The following is a 17,498-nucleotide window of genomic DNA, read 5'->3' as shown; positions in this document are numbered from 1 at the left end:
AAAGAACACAATTATATAATAAGCAAAACTACATGTCAATATATAATTATTTTTTAACCTGTATTTAATCAGTAATAATTTACACAAACATTTTACATATAAAAAATATATAATATGTTTATTAAATTTTACACAAATCAATATAGTTTATGTCTATATTTTTTAAAATTTACATACATAAATTAATAAAATTTATTTATTAAAAATAATTTAATATTTGTATTAGTCAAATAATAACTAAAAATATTAAAAATTAGTAACTCCCAAAAATCTTATATACTTGATAAAATATTTTACACTATTAACGTATAAATATTAAACTCTTATAAATTTTACACGGCTGTCTAAAACAGTTAAACTTCTTTTTGCTTTCGAAATGCACTTCGCATGCCCCGGTCCCCATATAGCTCCATACGGGTCTCATGATTTCAACCCCGTGTGATTTCAGATACATAGATTGTGTGTAGCTACACCAGGAAATGGATTTGGATCTTCTAAAGTTTGAATTTTACTTTAGAGTAAAATATGATCTTCTACCCTTAAATAGTTTCTTTCATATTTATTCTTGGTCCCACCTATGAAATAAATAGTGAGAGATCACATTTTATTCTCTAAAGTGAAATTCAAACTCTAGAGGATTCAAATCCCCAGGAAATAATAATACATCTTACACTGATAAATGTAAAGAGGTTAATAATCTACATTGAAGATTCATCATTGTCTGTCAAAATTTGACGAAATAAATACTTCCTCGTCGTACGCAAACACCAAGAAACCATCCTATGAACAACAATACGACTAGCATGCTAATGCAAAATACCCCCCAGCTGACGTTTATCATTACAGAATCCAAAACCTCATTTGCTATTTAATAATCTAATACAGCTTATCAATGGTAATGGTTTATCTCGGCAAAGGAATTCCCCACAACCGAAGGATTTGCACTGATCAGAAAAAGATGCCAAGTCTAGTGCTCTTTCAAATACCTTGTGGCACCTCTAAAACCTGGATCCTGATCTTTATGGCTCCAATGGTGCTGAGCTCCCATTTTGAACACTAGCACTGCCATCAACCATTGTAATATCATCCGTGTTGCTTTTGGGTGACATGTTTTGGGCCGCATGACCATCAGCCATTGTAGCATCCTCAACGATACAAGATTCAGGGATGCTCATGTTGCTTTCAGGTGGCACTTCTTGGGCCAGATGGCCATCGAACATTGTTTCTTCCTCACTTTGGCATGGTTCAGGTGCATCCATATTGCTTTCAGGCTGCATATCTGCAGCCACATTCCCATCAACCATCGTGACCACCTCACTTTCATTCTGTTCATGCATATCAGTGTGAGATGTCTGCTGGCTGCTTTGCACTTGATTTGTGCCTACTGTTGGTTCTATGTGACCAAAGTAAGGCCTGTTTTGCTCAAACTGATGTCTCAACCGTTCCTGGAGATGAAGAAAATGTGAATTCAGCAATTTCAGAAATTGTCTTTTAGTTGAGGGAAAACAGCAGAGAGCAGAATCTGTTAATAAAACAAGAGATAGTATGGGAAGAACAATATGCACAGAGAACAAAAAGGAAAATGCGCTAGCTCAAATGAAACTTCCAAATAGAGCAAACACAAGGACAAATCCGCTACGGATAAAGCTCCATTTAAAGGTTTGCCGCTGGCCAATAGGTTGCCGCGTACACGAGGTGGGATTTGAATCCTGACACTTGCTTAGGCAGATGAATGAGCTAACTACTCGACCAACCCAAGTTGGTTGAACACAAGTCTTTAATGCAGGTTATTTAAACATCACTTCCATCAAATTTGGCAATAAATATAGAGGAAGGGTATATCACATTAATCGTGTCAGTCTGTAACACAACTACAAGAATGAACTTTAGACTTAGCATGCATGGTTTTATACTCCTTCAAGCCACAACTACAAGAATGGGACGGAAAAAAAAAATACAAACCCTGCATTGGGACAACACTTGATTACTAATAAATAAAAGAGTAAAGCTAGGTTGCTCTGGATAAATGAAAATCTCATAAACTACTGACATGGCAAATATAGATGGTAGAGCATTGAAAATGTAACAAGGACAACATACGGTAAGAAAATAGAGAGTATGTTTCACACGTAGGCAATGTCTAAAGCACCAGGACCAACAGAGGAACAGTCAATTTTTCAGTGGTAAGGAAGGGAGGAAGGTATTGAAATATAAAGCTTCCTCCATTTTACATTTCAAACCCTTCCCCTTCCCTTTCCTGCCTTTTCTGTCCAAAAATCAAAACACAATCATACACTAGCCATTTGTCTCTATCTAGTGTAAACCATGCCTTCAATGAGGTTTACCTAAATGTTGAGGGCATGGGTAGCTTTGTGTTCTGTTTTTATGTTAAAGAAGGAATATTTTAAATCCCTTATCTCTTGAACTTTCAATTTGGCTTGACAAATTTATTTTATCAGAAATAGATGACGGAATAAGGTCAGAGTAGCTTAAATAACCATATTGTGGTGTTCAGCAATCGGTCTTTTGATTTGAAGAGAATGGTTGTCTTGTTAGATGGCCCAATCTCTTGCAATCTTTTTTTATGAGATTACCTTATCCTCTCTCTTTCAAATCTTTTCTACCGAACTAAGAATTTTGTTTCCTATCTAATAATAATAATAATAATAAAATCACTGACATATACATATAAACAACTTTCTTATATAGTGAGATGTTGGACATACCTGATAAAGCCTTTCTATGATACTACCCATCTCCTCAATGCTATTTACAAGATGAATATGATGTTTAGGTCCGGGATCTTCAACATTTCGTTCGGTATATGATGTAATTTCACTCAAATTAAGGGCAAGGTGGTCTGGTCTCTTGAGAAGCAGCTGAAACGTAGGCTGCAGCTCATAACACTGCTCAAAAAGGGAACGACGGCAGAACACATATAACCCAAGACGAGCACGTGACATGGCAACCACCAATCTTCTTACATCACGAAGATGACCAACGAATCGAGTTCGCACAAGGGATAGCAATATAAAATCATTTTGCTGACCTTGAAATTTATCGACTGTGGTAACCTGAAAGTAGTCAAGAATAGAACAATGAAACCTGGTTGATGCCAAAACCTTCAAAAATTACAGTATCACAGACTCCTTGTTTACTCAAACGTTATAGAAAATTAAATTTGTCTACGTGACTTGTTAGAAAAGTCATCTTATTTTCTGTCCTCCAAACAATATATTTTTTTTAAACCTTTTTTTATAAAATTATTTGTAAACATTATATTTTGCAAGGAAGATTTCTTCTTCTTGTGAATCTTTGTGAGTGCATCTTTATAAAAAAAAAATTCAACCAAAGTGAAAAGGGAGAATCTTCACAAATCAGATCAAATAAATCACTGGGGAATTCTGTCCACTATATGATATGAAATTAATGAGCAACCACTGAGCAGCATACCTTGCTTGGTGGACCAATGAAGTCATATGGAATGCATCTTCTATTTATCACATCACGGATGAGAAGTTTCTGGCCATTATAAGTAGTCAAAATTGATATCTTATTTGCAGGGTACCCTAAGAGACGCATGTATATATAGACACTGACCACATATTCTGCTTCTCCCTCATTTTGGTAAAACCAAGGGGATGGAGTTGTCTCACCCTTACCAAGGTAATCTGGAACATCCACTAACTGATAATCATAAGCAAATCCTGCATTTGCCTTATGGAATATGTCTGCCTCCTTTACATAAGGAAGGTCTCCCAAATCTCTGTATCTCCAGTTGTAAAGTTGAGCTATACTTGGCCTGGCTCTTCCCTGGGCATTTAGCTCTATGTAAGGAATACCCAAACGAACAAACCTAGTAAATAGACTCTGATCCATGTGGCTGTACTTTTGGAAGGCCATATTCTTCACAACAGGAGGCAACTGGTGATGATCACCAATTAAGATGCAGCGTTTAAGCCGTGCATGACCATCTTCCTGCCTCTGAAGTAACATTGGAATGAAAGTCTCAATTTCCAAAATTTGGGCACTTTCTTCCATCAACAAGTTGTCATACTTAAAACCTAACTGAAGGAAATCCTTCCTCTTTAGTGCTGCATGAGTACAAGTCATGGCCACAATTTTAGCTTGTTTGGTCATTAAGTAATTAGCTCTATCAGCTGTTGACTTCAGTAATTCAAATGCTCGACACTCTTCAAGTTCTTGAAACATCGTCTTGAGATGACGAAAGCACCCCATAGCAGCCCTCATATCTTTCTCAAAAGATTCCCCAGTAAATACTGGATGTGGAGCATCAGAGAAGAACTCCTTGAAGGGAAAACGATCTCTAACAAAGCTTTGCTTATCTTTATTCTCAGCACAAGCAGCAAGAAATTGCTCCCAGCGTGAATAGACATGAAGCAACCAAAAGTATCCAGCAGTTTCACATGTGTAACCCACATCCTCCGGAAGTTGAAGAGACCTTGCTAGCCTCTCGACTTCACTCAGCAATTCTAACCGTCTAACAAGCATTGCATTAACACGTCCTTGACGGCTGAAATCAAGATCAGTTGCCAGCTCTTGTTCTCCTTGACCAAGTCGAAGGAGATACCGTGCAGGAACATCTCTCTAAATCAAAAATAAGTAAAATGGAATACATCAAACTTCTATATAGAAGGCAAGAATATATAGAAAACTTGATGGCATTAAGCTAGGGTAACCACAAAGACCATCGTAAACATCAATCAGCCTTGCTCCAGTGGGTAGGATGGACTACATGAATCAAACGTTTTAAAAATAAAAAAAATGTGTTCACTCTCCAAAATTTTTAAAATTGGTTGAAACATTATATTGCTTGTGATTTATGGAATTATGTCAGGTTTCTAATACCACATAATAATGCTATAACATGCATCATGACATGACAAGTGGAGCAAAACAAAATTCAAATATAAACCAAAAGTTATACCACACAAGTATGACCAAATGTTGTACAAAGACGATGTTCTTCAGAAAATTCTAGCAGTCTTTTTCAGCCAAAGACTAATAAATAGCAAATACCTATGGATTTTACTAAGACATATCGCACTAATAAAATATTTAACATAAATAAGGGAATAGAAATGTGACATCCTACCAGCATTATCTTCTCAAACAGATCATTTAGAGCCTGATTTGAATGAGTAATTATTAAGGTTCTCTGAGAAGGACAATTATGATATAAAACATTCAGAATTTGCACAGCTGTATCAGTTTTTCCTGTACCAGGCGGCCCTACAACCATAGTCAGGCCAGGTTGAATGCCAGAGATAATTGCTTCAACCTGTTAAAGAATATTCCATAGCATTATCATCAGTATCTACAAACAACAACAACAACAACAACAACAACAACAACAATTACATCTAAGGAATGGCCCAAGAGTACAACAAAGCTATCCTGTAGGAAACTCCTTACAATGATCAACAGATCATCAACAAGAAATTACAAGCATAATGTCATTCCATAATAAATTTAGTACAAAGGCCTAGTAAATATGTAAGAGCTATTCAGGGTGTAAATCTCTTATGCTATTTGCTTGCTTACTCCATTAACATGGACATTCCTCTAGAACCAACAACATCAAAATATTGTAAGAGCTGAGCGCACCTGTGTGGGTGTAAATCTAACTGAATTCTGTTTTGGCTGATCTTGAGGATAAGGACCAGGGTCCGGGGGTGTATAAGTCTCAACAATAAGTGTTTCTTTCAGATGATTATCATCATCCACATTGATACTGTTTGGTCCACCAACAGATGTTGCACTCCTGTGAAGAGAACTGGCAGTTGCTTTGAGTGTTCGGGGAATCATGATCTTAAAAGGAGGCCTTGGATTCGTGCATTCTGTCCCATTGGGATTAGTGAATGAAACCTGAAAGACCCAAGAAAAAGTTAAGACAAAAGTCACATCAACAACTTAATCCCATACTATCACTCCTAATGACAGATATCAGTCATATCCATACAAAATAATCTCTACAAATCTGAAAATGAAATAATACCAACCTCATAATCCACAAAACATTCCTTCAAGTGATCAGCATCTAAAAAAGTATCTTTGAAATCTACTGTTTCCAGCAGATCAGGCATCTTAGTCCACTGTGCAGCCGAAGGATCACCGTAACCAAGAAATATATTCTCCAACCACTTAGGAACAATGCAGTATTCATTCATTAAATCCCTTATTGATTCTAAGATGGCTTTAAAATTGTTTTCTTTTGGCTTTCTTCTCATTAACACATTAAATGTACCATAAACATCTTCTGCCCCTTTCTCTGCAATATTACTGACATCCATGTGGTATTGAGCAGTATCCAAAGCCACAGTAACTGTTCTGAGATCCCCCTTTGGTGGCTTCCATTCATCCCTTTTAATCCTTCCAGAAAAATCATTCATAAGGGTTCCTTCTTCATCACGAATCTCGATAATTTCACATCCTCGAACATATTGTAGACCAAGTTTTTGTGGCACACTAGCTTTGGCTTCTTCTTCCGTACTAAGCGGTTCAAACGAGGGGCGAATACATAGTAAAAACAATACGTCATGTTCTTTCAATGAATCCCATTCTGATCTAACCTGTGCTCTGTAGCTTGAAATGCTATAAGTAACTTCCGCTGTCACAGATGAAGGCTTGACCTCACCTATGTTTGGTTGTTTCACTTCAATTATCTTGAATTCCTTAATTGGCACCCCCATTCTTGACCAACCACGAAAAGCAGTTTCTCCTTCACTGTTAATATATGCAAGAAGGTGTGGAATGGCTTCCTGAATATCCTCACGTATCTCATATGTTGATTCAAGTCGGAAGAGATTAAAATTTCGAAGAAGATAATCATGAAGTGTTAAGAACTGTAAGTTAAGTTTTGGCAATGCCAAACAACCTTCTCCAGAATAATTTATGCTTGGTACAACACTTTCATCCCACATAATCTGCTCATTTGGGTATAGAGGAAGAGCATTGATGGCTTCCTTTTGAGATTGTTGCTTCTCAAAAAAGGACACCATTACTTCTATAAGAAAATCAACCCGCTCTGACCAGGGATCTTCCTTAGAAACCAGTTTGAGCTGCATAAGGAAACAATGCCACAAGTTGAAGGTTGCGGTGTTAATCCATGGTTTGGTTCACAGTTACATGAATTATTACAGAAGATATTTCAGAAACTAATTAACAGAAGGAATAAGCCACTATTATAACGTATAAGACTTAAAAGCTACAGAGTAACACCTCATTAACAAAGTATCACTTCTCCCTCATATTATAGTGCAGAGAACAATTAAAATTCTAAGACTAGAGAAATGAGTAGAAAAATATTGTGTATTAATCATACCTTACAGCAAACCAAATCCCTTAATTCCTCAGGAAGAAGGACAGACAATTTCTTGGATAGATCTGCACGCTTGTGGATTGAACCGATGTTACTCAAAGCAAGCTCCCACAGCTACAACCACATAAGAGAAAGAAATTAGGTGTTAAGTCCGCTAATGCCAACAAACAAGTATTAGGTGGAGAGGAAGAATGAAGATTCATATCATATCACAAAAAATGCAACAAGGAAAATTTTAATTAGATTATGTTCATATAGACAAAGTTACATTTAAACATACCTTGTCAATCTTTTTAAATGCGAGTAACTGGAATGATTGCATACAACTATAATGAGATTCAAGAACTTCATGATCTGTTAACTGTGTGCCAGTGTGATCATTGATTTCAAACCCTTCATAGAATTGTAATAAATCGACTAACTGTGCAAAAAGTTTCCCCTTCTCATGCCTATAGAGTGCACTCAAATGGCATTTGGCAACTACGGCTACATCAGCCACAAGCGGCCTCAGGTACCTACAATTTAAATGAGAAGAGGGTAATTGATTTATTGGCCTATTGGGAAAGCAGAAGACGTTCTGCAAGGGTACATATGAAAATGACGCTGCTGTGAAGCATTTCCTCACTTCATGTCTATCAAAATCAAATCCTTTCAGAATTCAACCAAACTCGCCAGACAAAATTTAAGTTGTGCACGTAATATAATGACCCCGCTATAGCTAGTAAAACAAAAATCTAAGTTTGGAAAATGAAAAGTTGAAATAAATAACTGATGCTTGAATGAGAGAGCATCCAGATAATCATAGCCACACACCTCCGTGTAGGCAATTGACTCAAGAGGTCAATAAGAAATTCCATAAACCTCTCACAATACAGTACACAAGCATCATTACCAAGCCCCAAACCACCATCATCAATAAGCTCATCTTCACCAGATAAATGTCTCTGGGAAAAGACCTGTGAATCCAGTATCTGAAGAAAAAAAAAAGGGGGGGGGGGAGTTAGCTTAACAATTTTGACCAAAAAATTACTCTTTTTGCAAGGGAGAACATTATAAATGTAGTTGGGACTTGATGTGGCTCAAAAATTTTGCAAACCTCCAGAAATTCTTCTATTAGGTTTCTCAAGAACATCACTTCAACTGTAGTTGATGGATCTCCCTTCACAGGTTCCCTCCTTATCATCCTTTTCCATTTCTTGATCAAACCCGGATTAAGACAAAGCTCCATCTACATGGGTAAAGACCAAGGCCCAGCATGTAAAAAATATTATTTAACATTAACCAAAGGGAAGAAAAATTAATGAATATGAGTAACAAAAAGTAAGAGTAAATCAACAAATAAACTGATCAATAGTTTTGATCTTACCTGAAACCGACCATAAGACAAACTGTACCAGGATTTCAAACTTGCTAGTCTCAAGACTATCTTGCTAACAACCTCATCTTCTAAACTCTGCAATAAACAGTCATGAAGTCGACAACAATGTTTGTCCTCAGTATAGGGGAATCATTCATATACATAACAGCTACCTAAGGCCCTATTTGTATAAAATGAACATCCCTAAAGTCTTGTTGGCTACCTTCAATTCATTAATGGAATTTGAAGTACATTATATTCCTACGTTGTACTTGCCTAGTCAAATCTTTTTACAGTACCAACTGACAATCATAAAAAAGAGGCCAAATTCTAAATGCACTATAAGAATGATATAATACATGTTCTGGTGTAGGAATTGGTGACTTTATATTTACAAATTAGTTATTTGCTTTGGTGGTACATTTGGCGTATTTTCAACGGACCAAGAAAAAAAAACTGACATTCACTATTTGAAACAAGCACAGTAAAGCATCCTCTGTGATGATAGTTTTCACCATCACCACCACCACCATGGTAAAGCAAACCCACCTGCCACCTCCCACCAAAACACCCCCACAAAGTAAAACCCAAAGAAAAAGCTTTTAAAAGCTAAATTGCAAAAGGGGAACAAGACAATAATAGTTCAACAACAACAGGGAAGCCTTTGATGATAAAATAGATTTTGGTACCAACTATGTAAGCAAGGATATTATTTTTGAGACAGAAATACAGAGATAGGGATGGAGACGGGTACAGGGATATTCTGTCCTCACTTTCAAAAAGTACAGAAAATACATGAATTTTCTCAGAGACAATTTGTCACTGTCCCTTCAACCAAACAAGTTTCTATGCCTCCTATCTCAATATTTTTGTCTCAAATACAGTATCCAAACGTAGCCTATGTAAATGATGAAGTGCTCTGCCAATATACCTGAAAGGCATTTATCATGAAAACCAAGTAATTTGTCTTCTCTGCTATACAAAGATCTCTTCCCTGCAGTCAAATAGGGATATATGAGATTAAATAAAACGGCACAACATATATAGAAATAGGATTGTTTACTCAAATGCTACCCTCCCACTAATCTGTTTTAAAGAAAGGTAGCCCAGTGCACAAGCATCCCGCGTTAACACAAGGTCTGTGAAAGAGCCGCAGAGTATAATGTAGACAGTCTAACCTAATAATTAGATATCAATGACTGCCTCCACGACCTTGAAGTCACACAAGGACGACTCAGCCGGTGTCCAAGGCTCCCCTTCCCTCACACTAATTTGTTCCCTTGAATAAAATTTCCAACCCTATATTAAATGCCAAACAGAAAGTCTAACATATTTTGAACATCATGATAATGGCCAACCAAAACGATGTTCTCAGTTTATGTTGTAATAATATATCATCCATTCACAAGAGCAGAACTGAATCACTCCCTCCCTCTCAAACCCAAATAAATAGTAACAAGGGCATAAAATTAGAAGTAAAAAGGCCACTATAAGTCTATAAATAATGCACACAAGATATAGTACCTCCTTTAGGTGAAGAACCCTCTCAAGAAAGCCTTCGAAAACATCCTTCCTTTCATAGAAACAAACCCAAGCCGCCACGTTTTCTCGGAACTGTAAGCCACACATGTTCCAATGTTTAAGACTGACATGAAAATATACTGCTTCGGAGCATAATTGGATGCTGACTATTCTCATGAAGCAGCTTAGAACTAAAAATCAGGTGAGATAGTAATACCTTTTCGTTGACCATGAGGATGATGGACATGACGTGCTCAAAGGAGGTGTTTTGAGGGTCGAAATTAGGCCAGAGGTAGTTCTCGAGGTACTGGCTAACCTCGAGAATCATTACCCTCTGCAGAGGAACGGGCTTGTGCCCATCTCCCACCAACAGCTCCGTCTCGTATATATTGCGAACCAGCTCAGGATCGAAGGGCTTTTTCTTGGGTTCGCCCGTCTTCAACCAACTCGCCTCCGCAATCTTCGTGAGCCTGTCGCGCTGGATCTCTGACAGCGTAATTGTGCTTGGCACGCCACCGCCTCCGGGCTTCTGGTTCGAGTCCACTGCCTTCGATTCCACAGGGTACTCTGCCACCCTGTGCCGCCGGAAATCATATATGCCGGTTCCGTAGACCCTCGTCATCAGTACCACTAGGGTTATGTGTGTTTTGTTAATGGGATTTAAAGTAAATGGTAATGCTGTGGTAAAAAAGGTGCGAAAGGGAGCAAAGGGAAGCAGAAAAGAGCTACAAGGTGGGTTATTGTTGGCTCCCTCGAGTGAGAGTGAGAGAAGGCACACGGAGCAGCGAAGCTGCGATGAAGGCTGGAGCTGAGAAGGGTGGAAGGTTGAAGGGTGTCCCACTCTCTGTCACCGGCGAAGGGAGGCTGGGAAGAGGCCGAAGGCAGATTATGAGTTAGAGGGTTTAGGCTGAGCAAATCCGCAAAACCTATGAAGTATCAAGTATGAAGAAGGAAGCAATTAAGCAAACCCCAAATACCCGGGAATGATACTCTGTTAAAAAAAAAATTGAGAATAAAGTGTGATTATTAACTTTTTATTATTATTTTTTTATATTTATTTTTTATCTTATTTATAAAATTAGGAGCTTTTTTTGGTGAGAAAAGTATTTTTAAAATTTTTATGGTCTAAAATTCTCTATAAATCATGGTCATTAAATTTTTGAATTAATAGTTTAGATTTAAAACTTTTATTAATAATATAATAATTTTATATATGTTTAAATATTTTTATAAATACTTCTATTTTAAAATTATATTTTTGTCTTTTTTTTTTATCTTTTTTCCATCATTCCCTCTTGTCGATGATTCGCTAAAAGGAAGAGCACGACCGCCATGAGGAGCCGCCTCGAGGAGCCACCGTCGTCGTCGTCATCTTCTCAGATTGTTTCTGTGTGCGCCGTCCTCGCCGTCGTTCATCCGCGTCTTGTCGTCACCGAGCCGCTGTCATCATATCTAGATATTTTAATGGCTGCCGCAGATGTTGAGTTCCGGTGCTTCGTTGGTGGGCTTGCATGGGCCACCGATAACGAAGTTCTAGAGAAAGCCTTGTCTGCCTACGGAGAAATCGTTGAATCGAAGGTCCGTTTATTGCAAGCATTATCAATCGGGATATGAACACTGATTCGGATTTAGATTTGTTACTGCTATCCATTTGATCTGTAATATGTGATTTCTCTAATCTCTGATCTGTTCTCTGATCTCTGAGCAAGCCATGAGGAATGCGATTGATGGCATGAACGACTCCAACCTTGACGGCCGTAACATCACTGTCAACGAGGCTCAATTCTGTGGAGGTGGCGGAGGCGGTGGAGGTGGCTTCAGAAGTGGAGGCGGTGGTAGATATGGTGGTGGCAGATTTAGCCGCGGCGGCGGTGGTGGTGGATACGGAGGTGGGGCCGTCATGAAGGTGGATACAACAGAAACGGTGGTGGCGGCGGTGGCTACGGAAGAAAAAATGTAAGAAGAAGAAGATGGGAGAAGAGGAAGAAGATGAGGGCATTTATGTAATTTACTATTTTATTTTATAATTTTTTTTAAGACCACCAAAAACCTGAATATACTTTCTCCACCTAAGACAAAGCCATAAAACTAATAGTGACATATCACATTTTACTTTCTCAATTGTTAAAAAAATTGAGAAGATCTATTTTCCCAAATTCCCAAGTCAGAGACTCACACTGAACCGGGAGTTACTCGAACCAATCCTCTAGTCCTGCTTACTAATGGTCCGGCTAATAATAGCTTTTAATTTCGAGTCCGTCCTTCTCAAGGTTTTAAAAATTAAATCAATTATTAAATCCTTCTAATTACTAATTTATTAATTGTGCAATTCGACTAATTTAACTATATTCAATCGAAATAAATCAATTATAATAAATAAAATATCATTTTTGTTTTCAATATTTGAGATAAGATTTAAAATTATCCTAACATTTAAATTATTCTATTTAACTCTTTAATAATAGGACAACATTAAAACGATTTTAAAAAGGTTAAAATTTAAATAAGACAAAAACGATAAAAATAAAAACCATATATTACACTTAAAAGAATTACAAAATTAAAGTGAATTTCAACGGAATAAATTGTATTATGAATTTAAGATTTTTACTCATCGTTGAATGTTTGTATTATATATGATTAATAAATAAACTTTTAGAAGAAAAAAGAACATGATACGTAAATAATAAAGTATAAATTATATATTTTTATCTCTAATGTACCGATCTTTAAATTTTAATTAAATAAACTTTATTTTTAACTTTGAAATAAATTTTAGTTTTATCCTTCAATACTATAATTTTTTATGGTACATATTCAATTAGTTTTTTAATGACATATAAGTAAAATACTCTTAATTATATACTACAAAAAAAAATATTTGTAACAAAAAAATTATTACAAAAAATATTAATTCTGTTACGAAAAGATTTTGTAGCAAAAAAAATTATTATAGAGTTGTTGTTATATGTTTCGTTACAAAAAATTTTTGTAACAAAAAATAAAATTGGTACAATACAAAATAATACTTTACAACAATTTTTTTAATACAAAAATTTTAATATGTTACAAAAGCGGTAACAAATTTTGACTTGTGAAATCTTTTTCGTAACAATATAATTTTTCTTATCATAAAATTTTGTAACAAAATATAACTTGATTTTATAATATTTTTTATTTCCTTAGTTACAAAAAATGACATTCATTTTGTAACAATTTTTTAATATAAAGGGTAAAATATGCTTTTTGTCCCTAAAGTTTTCGAAATTTTTCAAAATTACCTCTAACGTTTAATTTGATTCAATTTTATTCTTAACATTTCAATAAGTTTAATTTCAATTTTATCCCTATTGTCAATTTTTTAAACAACTAATAATTAATCAATTATTTTTTTCTAATTTTATCCTTAAACAAAATCCTAATTTTAATCCCAATTCATTCAAAAATTTTAATTTAACCCCAAATCCGTTCAATATCATCCTCCATCATCTCATCCTTCTCTTCTCTCACCATCATCACCTCCCCTCTACCATCATTGGCAGCGCCACAACAACAGCTAGGTTACCACAACAACCATCGGCCTGCATCCTCACCATGGCGATGTTGCCCTCCCTCGATCTTGCCTGAGAGAGGAATGGTGGTGGCGCTGCTGGGAACAGGCAAGGGACGAACCACTTCTGCTTGAGGAGGTCATAGAGTATAGTCCTACATGAGTGGTAGACTAGAGTGTCTAACAGAGGACGGTGGTGAAAACACCAGAAAAGAGAGCAGTGATGAGGCCTTCTTGCTGGACAAGTTTAATGCCAACGATTACAAATCCGATGCGAAGAGGTTGGGTGATTTGCGGAGGTGGTGAGACGTGGATGGATTAGGATCCGGTTTAGAAGGTAAGTGCGGGTCGGAGGGAAGGTATAGAGGTTGGATTGGACTCACCTTGAAGTTGCATGCGGACCTTGATGAGGTCGAGTGGGTGGGTTGAACAACTTGTAACAATTGAAGCTATGCCTCCTTCTACAAAACCCTTAACACCCATGATGATGTAGTTGTTATTGTGGTTGTGGTGCAAAATTGATGAATTGGGATTAGTGTATGTTAGAATGAAAAAATTATATTAGAGAGTAATTGAGATTATTGGGACCAGTTAAAGATATCACTAGAGACCATAAGATGGAAATGGAGGCCACAGGCTATTGAACTGGTGGCCGCTTGGTCTGGAATTGGGAGTTAAGGTAGAGGGAATGGGAGAAGCACGATGAGGTTTGTGTCTAGTTGTGTAAGTGGTCAGGTGAGGTCCTTGCAACGTCGGGGTCCCTGTTGTTGTGGCACCGCCAATGATGGTAGAAGGGAGGTAATGATGGTGGGAGAAGAAAAGGATGAGTTGATGGAGGTGAGATTGAAGAAGTTTGGGGTTAAATTAAAATTTTTGAGTATATTGGGTTAAAATTAGGATTTTGATTAAGGGTAAAATTAGAAGAAAATAATTGACTAATTATTGAAGGTTTAAAAAATCGACGATAGGGATAAAATTGAAACTTATTGAAACGTTAAGGATAAAATTGAATCAAATTAAATCTTAGGGATAGTTTTGAAAAATTTTGAAAACGTTAGGGACAAAAATTATAATTTACCTTAATATAAAATTACACATTAATTGATATATTAACTATTTTACTGAACAAATCAACATTTATATAATATATAATAACATAGATAATTCAAACATCTTCCATTTTAACTAAGATTATTTTAAAGCAAAATAACATTAAAGTTAATTTTATAAGTTCAACCGCAAGTTAAAAGTTTTACATAGATTAGTATTATCTATATATCAAAATATTCTTGAATCTTATAGCTAGCATGTTGTCATTATTTTGGCACTTTTTGTAAATGTGAAAAACCAAAATAAAAATTAAAAACAATATATAACACTAATTACAAATTTTTTCAATCACCTTTATTCAAAATCTTTTGAAAAATTTTGATAGAAACTCCTCTAAAACTTGGATATTTCCACCGTCTACGGTTCCTGAAAAAGAAACCAATTTGTTATCCATTTCTAGTGCGGTGATTTTGAAACCACAACTGAATCAACAAGTGCATCGGGTCGTACCAAGTAATACTTTAGGTGAGTGAGGGTTGATCCCATGAGGATTGATGGACCAAGCAACGATAGTTGAGTGATTCACTTAGTCACACAAGTAGAAAAGAATGTTTTGGGTTCAAAAGTATTAAACAGTAATTCAGGACTTAAGAACACAAACAGTAAATTGATTGTGAAGATTATATGGGAAAATAGTTAATGTTTCAAAGATATTTATTCTTCCGGATTAACAATTCTTACCAACTACTTTAATCATGAAAGATCCAATTCATGGCAAACTTTAGTTGATTAAACCTTAATTCCTTAGTAATTTAATCTCCTCTAACTTAATCAAACGCTAATTTCTTGGTCACTTAATTTAGATTAAAGGTTTAGGTCCAATCCTAGTTTATTAGCCACACAAACCCTAAGTACCCAGAGATAAGATGATTATATGTCACGTATCATGTTAAATCCAAACAATTAGAGAATTATGAGGATTTACTTTCAAGCTGTTATTCAAGTGAGTTAACTTTTTCAAGATTCAACAAGAATTCAAGTAGAAAAAGAGTTATCTTCCAATATACTTTAATTCCTAGGATGAAGAACGAAAGTAATCCTTGAAATTAAATCAATACATTAATTAAAAGTAGAGTGACAATAGTGTTATTCCATCAAAATAAATAGAGCTCCTAACTTTAACAGATGAGGTTTAGTTGCTCATGACTCAGAGAAAAACTAGGATTCCAAAAGTCTGTAAAGTGTGGAATGAGGAAGAGAGGAGAGAAGAGAAGAGAGCCCAAAGGGCTAAATCTTTTCTCCTTTTATATCCAACCTAATTGATTTGAAACTAAAATAAATAATAATTACTAAAAACCAAAAGATTGTGTTTTATTTTAAAGATAATGAAAAGGAAATAAATTAAAATAAAATAACTATAATAACATAAACTAGACCACGAAGCCCTTTTCTTGAAAATCAATTTCGCGCTACTGGCGCTAAACGCTAGGATTGGCATTTAACTCCACTAGCGTGTGGCTCTGGCATGATTTACGAAGCACCTGGCACTAAACGCCAGGTCGTGGCGTTTGGCACCAACCCAACAGTAGGCTTGCACGCATTACAAGGCGCCAGGCGCCAAACACCCAGTAGCAGCGTTTGGCGCCAACTTGACAGTATCAAATTTCTTCCTTTTTCTTCTGCACGAACTCTACCAAACTCACCCAAATTTTTCTTGAAATAAATAAAGCCATAATGCACCTCAAAGTAGCATCCAAATAGGCTTCAAACACTAAAATCTAAATAAAACTCAATAAATTCATATCTAAAATAATAAGAAAATATAGAAAAGATTCTCACGCATCACAACACCAAACTTAAATTGTCGCTTGTCCTCAAGCAACTAAAAACAATATGAAACTGAGAAGTGGATTCGCCTGAGAATTGAATTTTCAATCAAGCTCCTGTCTATTCTCTGAGTGAGGTTAATACCACTGTGACCTGAATAGTTTCAGCATCTCACTATCCTTTGAAACTCAGGAATGTTAATCTCCTGTGGCACTAGAATCCGGATAATATTGTGAATTCTCTTCTCTTTTACCTTTCTGATTAATCCTTGAACACAGCTTTTCTTGTGCTCTTTTTTTGGTGCTTTGCACCTTGAGCTTAGCAGTGACTCTAAATGTTTTGTCTCAAACTTTACTTGACACAAAAACACCACAAGCACTTAATTAGGGAACTCTTTGAGCTCTGGTTTTTCTTTTAATTTTTCCCAGTCAGTGGTGCTCAGAGCCTTTGGCATACCCTTTATTAGCACTTGGTCTCGACTCTTAGTGCTCTGTCTCAGGAATCACACCACAAGAATATTGATAAACCCCATATTTAGGGTTTATCTTGTGCTTGATTTGGGAGATTTTATGACCTTTTACCCACATTTATTCAATGAAATAGCATGGTTTCATGATTATCTCCCAATTTGTGCTTAAGTGTGAAAACTTGCTTTCTAGGCCCTTAATTAGCTAAATTTAATTCACCTTTGATTCCACTAGATGCCTTTATTTGTTTGTTAAGTGATTTTAGGTTGAAAAGGCTAGGAATGAATCAAAGGAATGGAGAGGAAAGCATGCAAAGTGGAGAAATCATGGAAAAGCAAGGATTTGGGATGCTGAGACCCACGCGCACACGCAGCAGACGCGCAC

At 36.1% G+C, this 17,498-nt stretch overlaps 1 protein-coding gene and 1 pseudogene across 1 annotated transcript; one reads left to right on the top strand and one right to left on the bottom strand.

Annotated features, from left to right (window-relative positions):
• Positions 1 to 655: 655 nt before the first annotated feature.
• EMB2765 (P-loop containing nucleoside triphosphate hydrolases superfamily protein) lies at positions 656 to 11,176 on the bottom strand. The gene is made up of 14 exons (XM_016327872.3): positions 10,438 to 11,176; positions 10,224 to 10,313; positions 9,631 to 9,693; positions 8,709 to 8,795; positions 8,439 to 8,570; positions 8,156 to 8,313; positions 7,623 to 7,857; positions 7,346 to 7,456; positions 6,024 to 7,082; positions 5,629 to 5,889; positions 5,117 to 5,302; positions 3,454 to 4,608; positions 2,727 to 3,074; positions 656 to 1,445 (listed from the first exon to the last, which is right to left on the bottom strand). The coding sequence occupies exons 1-14, from the start codon at positions 10,840 to 10,842 to the stop codon at positions 1,020 to 1,022; spliced, it is 4,716 nt and encodes a 1,571-aa protein (XP_016183358.1). The 5' UTR covers positions 10,843 to 11,176; the 3' UTR covers positions 656 to 1,019.
• Positions 11,177 to 11,675: 499 nt separating this feature from the next.
• Positions 11,676 to 12,227, top strand: LOC107628317 (small RNA binding protein 1-like; annotated as a pseudogene).
• The last annotated feature ends 5,271 nt before the right edge of the window (positions 12,228 to 17,498 follow it).

Source organism: Arachis ipaensis, chromosome B2 (genome assembly GCF_059453495.1).
Source record: "Arachis ipaensis isolate K30076 ecotype BB chromosome B2, ASM5945349v1, whole genome shotgun sequence".
NCBI lineage: Eukaryota > Viridiplantae > Streptophyta > Magnoliopsida > Fabales > Fabaceae > Arachis > Arachis ipaensis.
The sequence above is the reverse complement of the archived record's forward strand: the minus strand, read 5'-3'. Positions and strand labels throughout refer to the sequence as shown.

Bases quoted from the DNA above. Each gene is read 5' to 3' on its own strand.
- EMB2765 (XM_016327872.3), bottom strand. From the start codon at position 10,842: ATGACGAGGGTCTACGGAACCGGCATATATGATTTCCGGCGGCACAGG. The intron at 8,314-8,438 runs GTTTGCAAAATT...TTTTTTCTTCAG, and splicing joins TAATAGAAGAATTTCTGGAG to ATACTGGATTCACAGGTCTT. The intron at 5,890-6,023 runs GTTGGTATTATT...TGGGTCTTTCAG, and splicing joins AATGTTTTGTGGATTATGAG to GTTTCATTCACTAATCCCAA.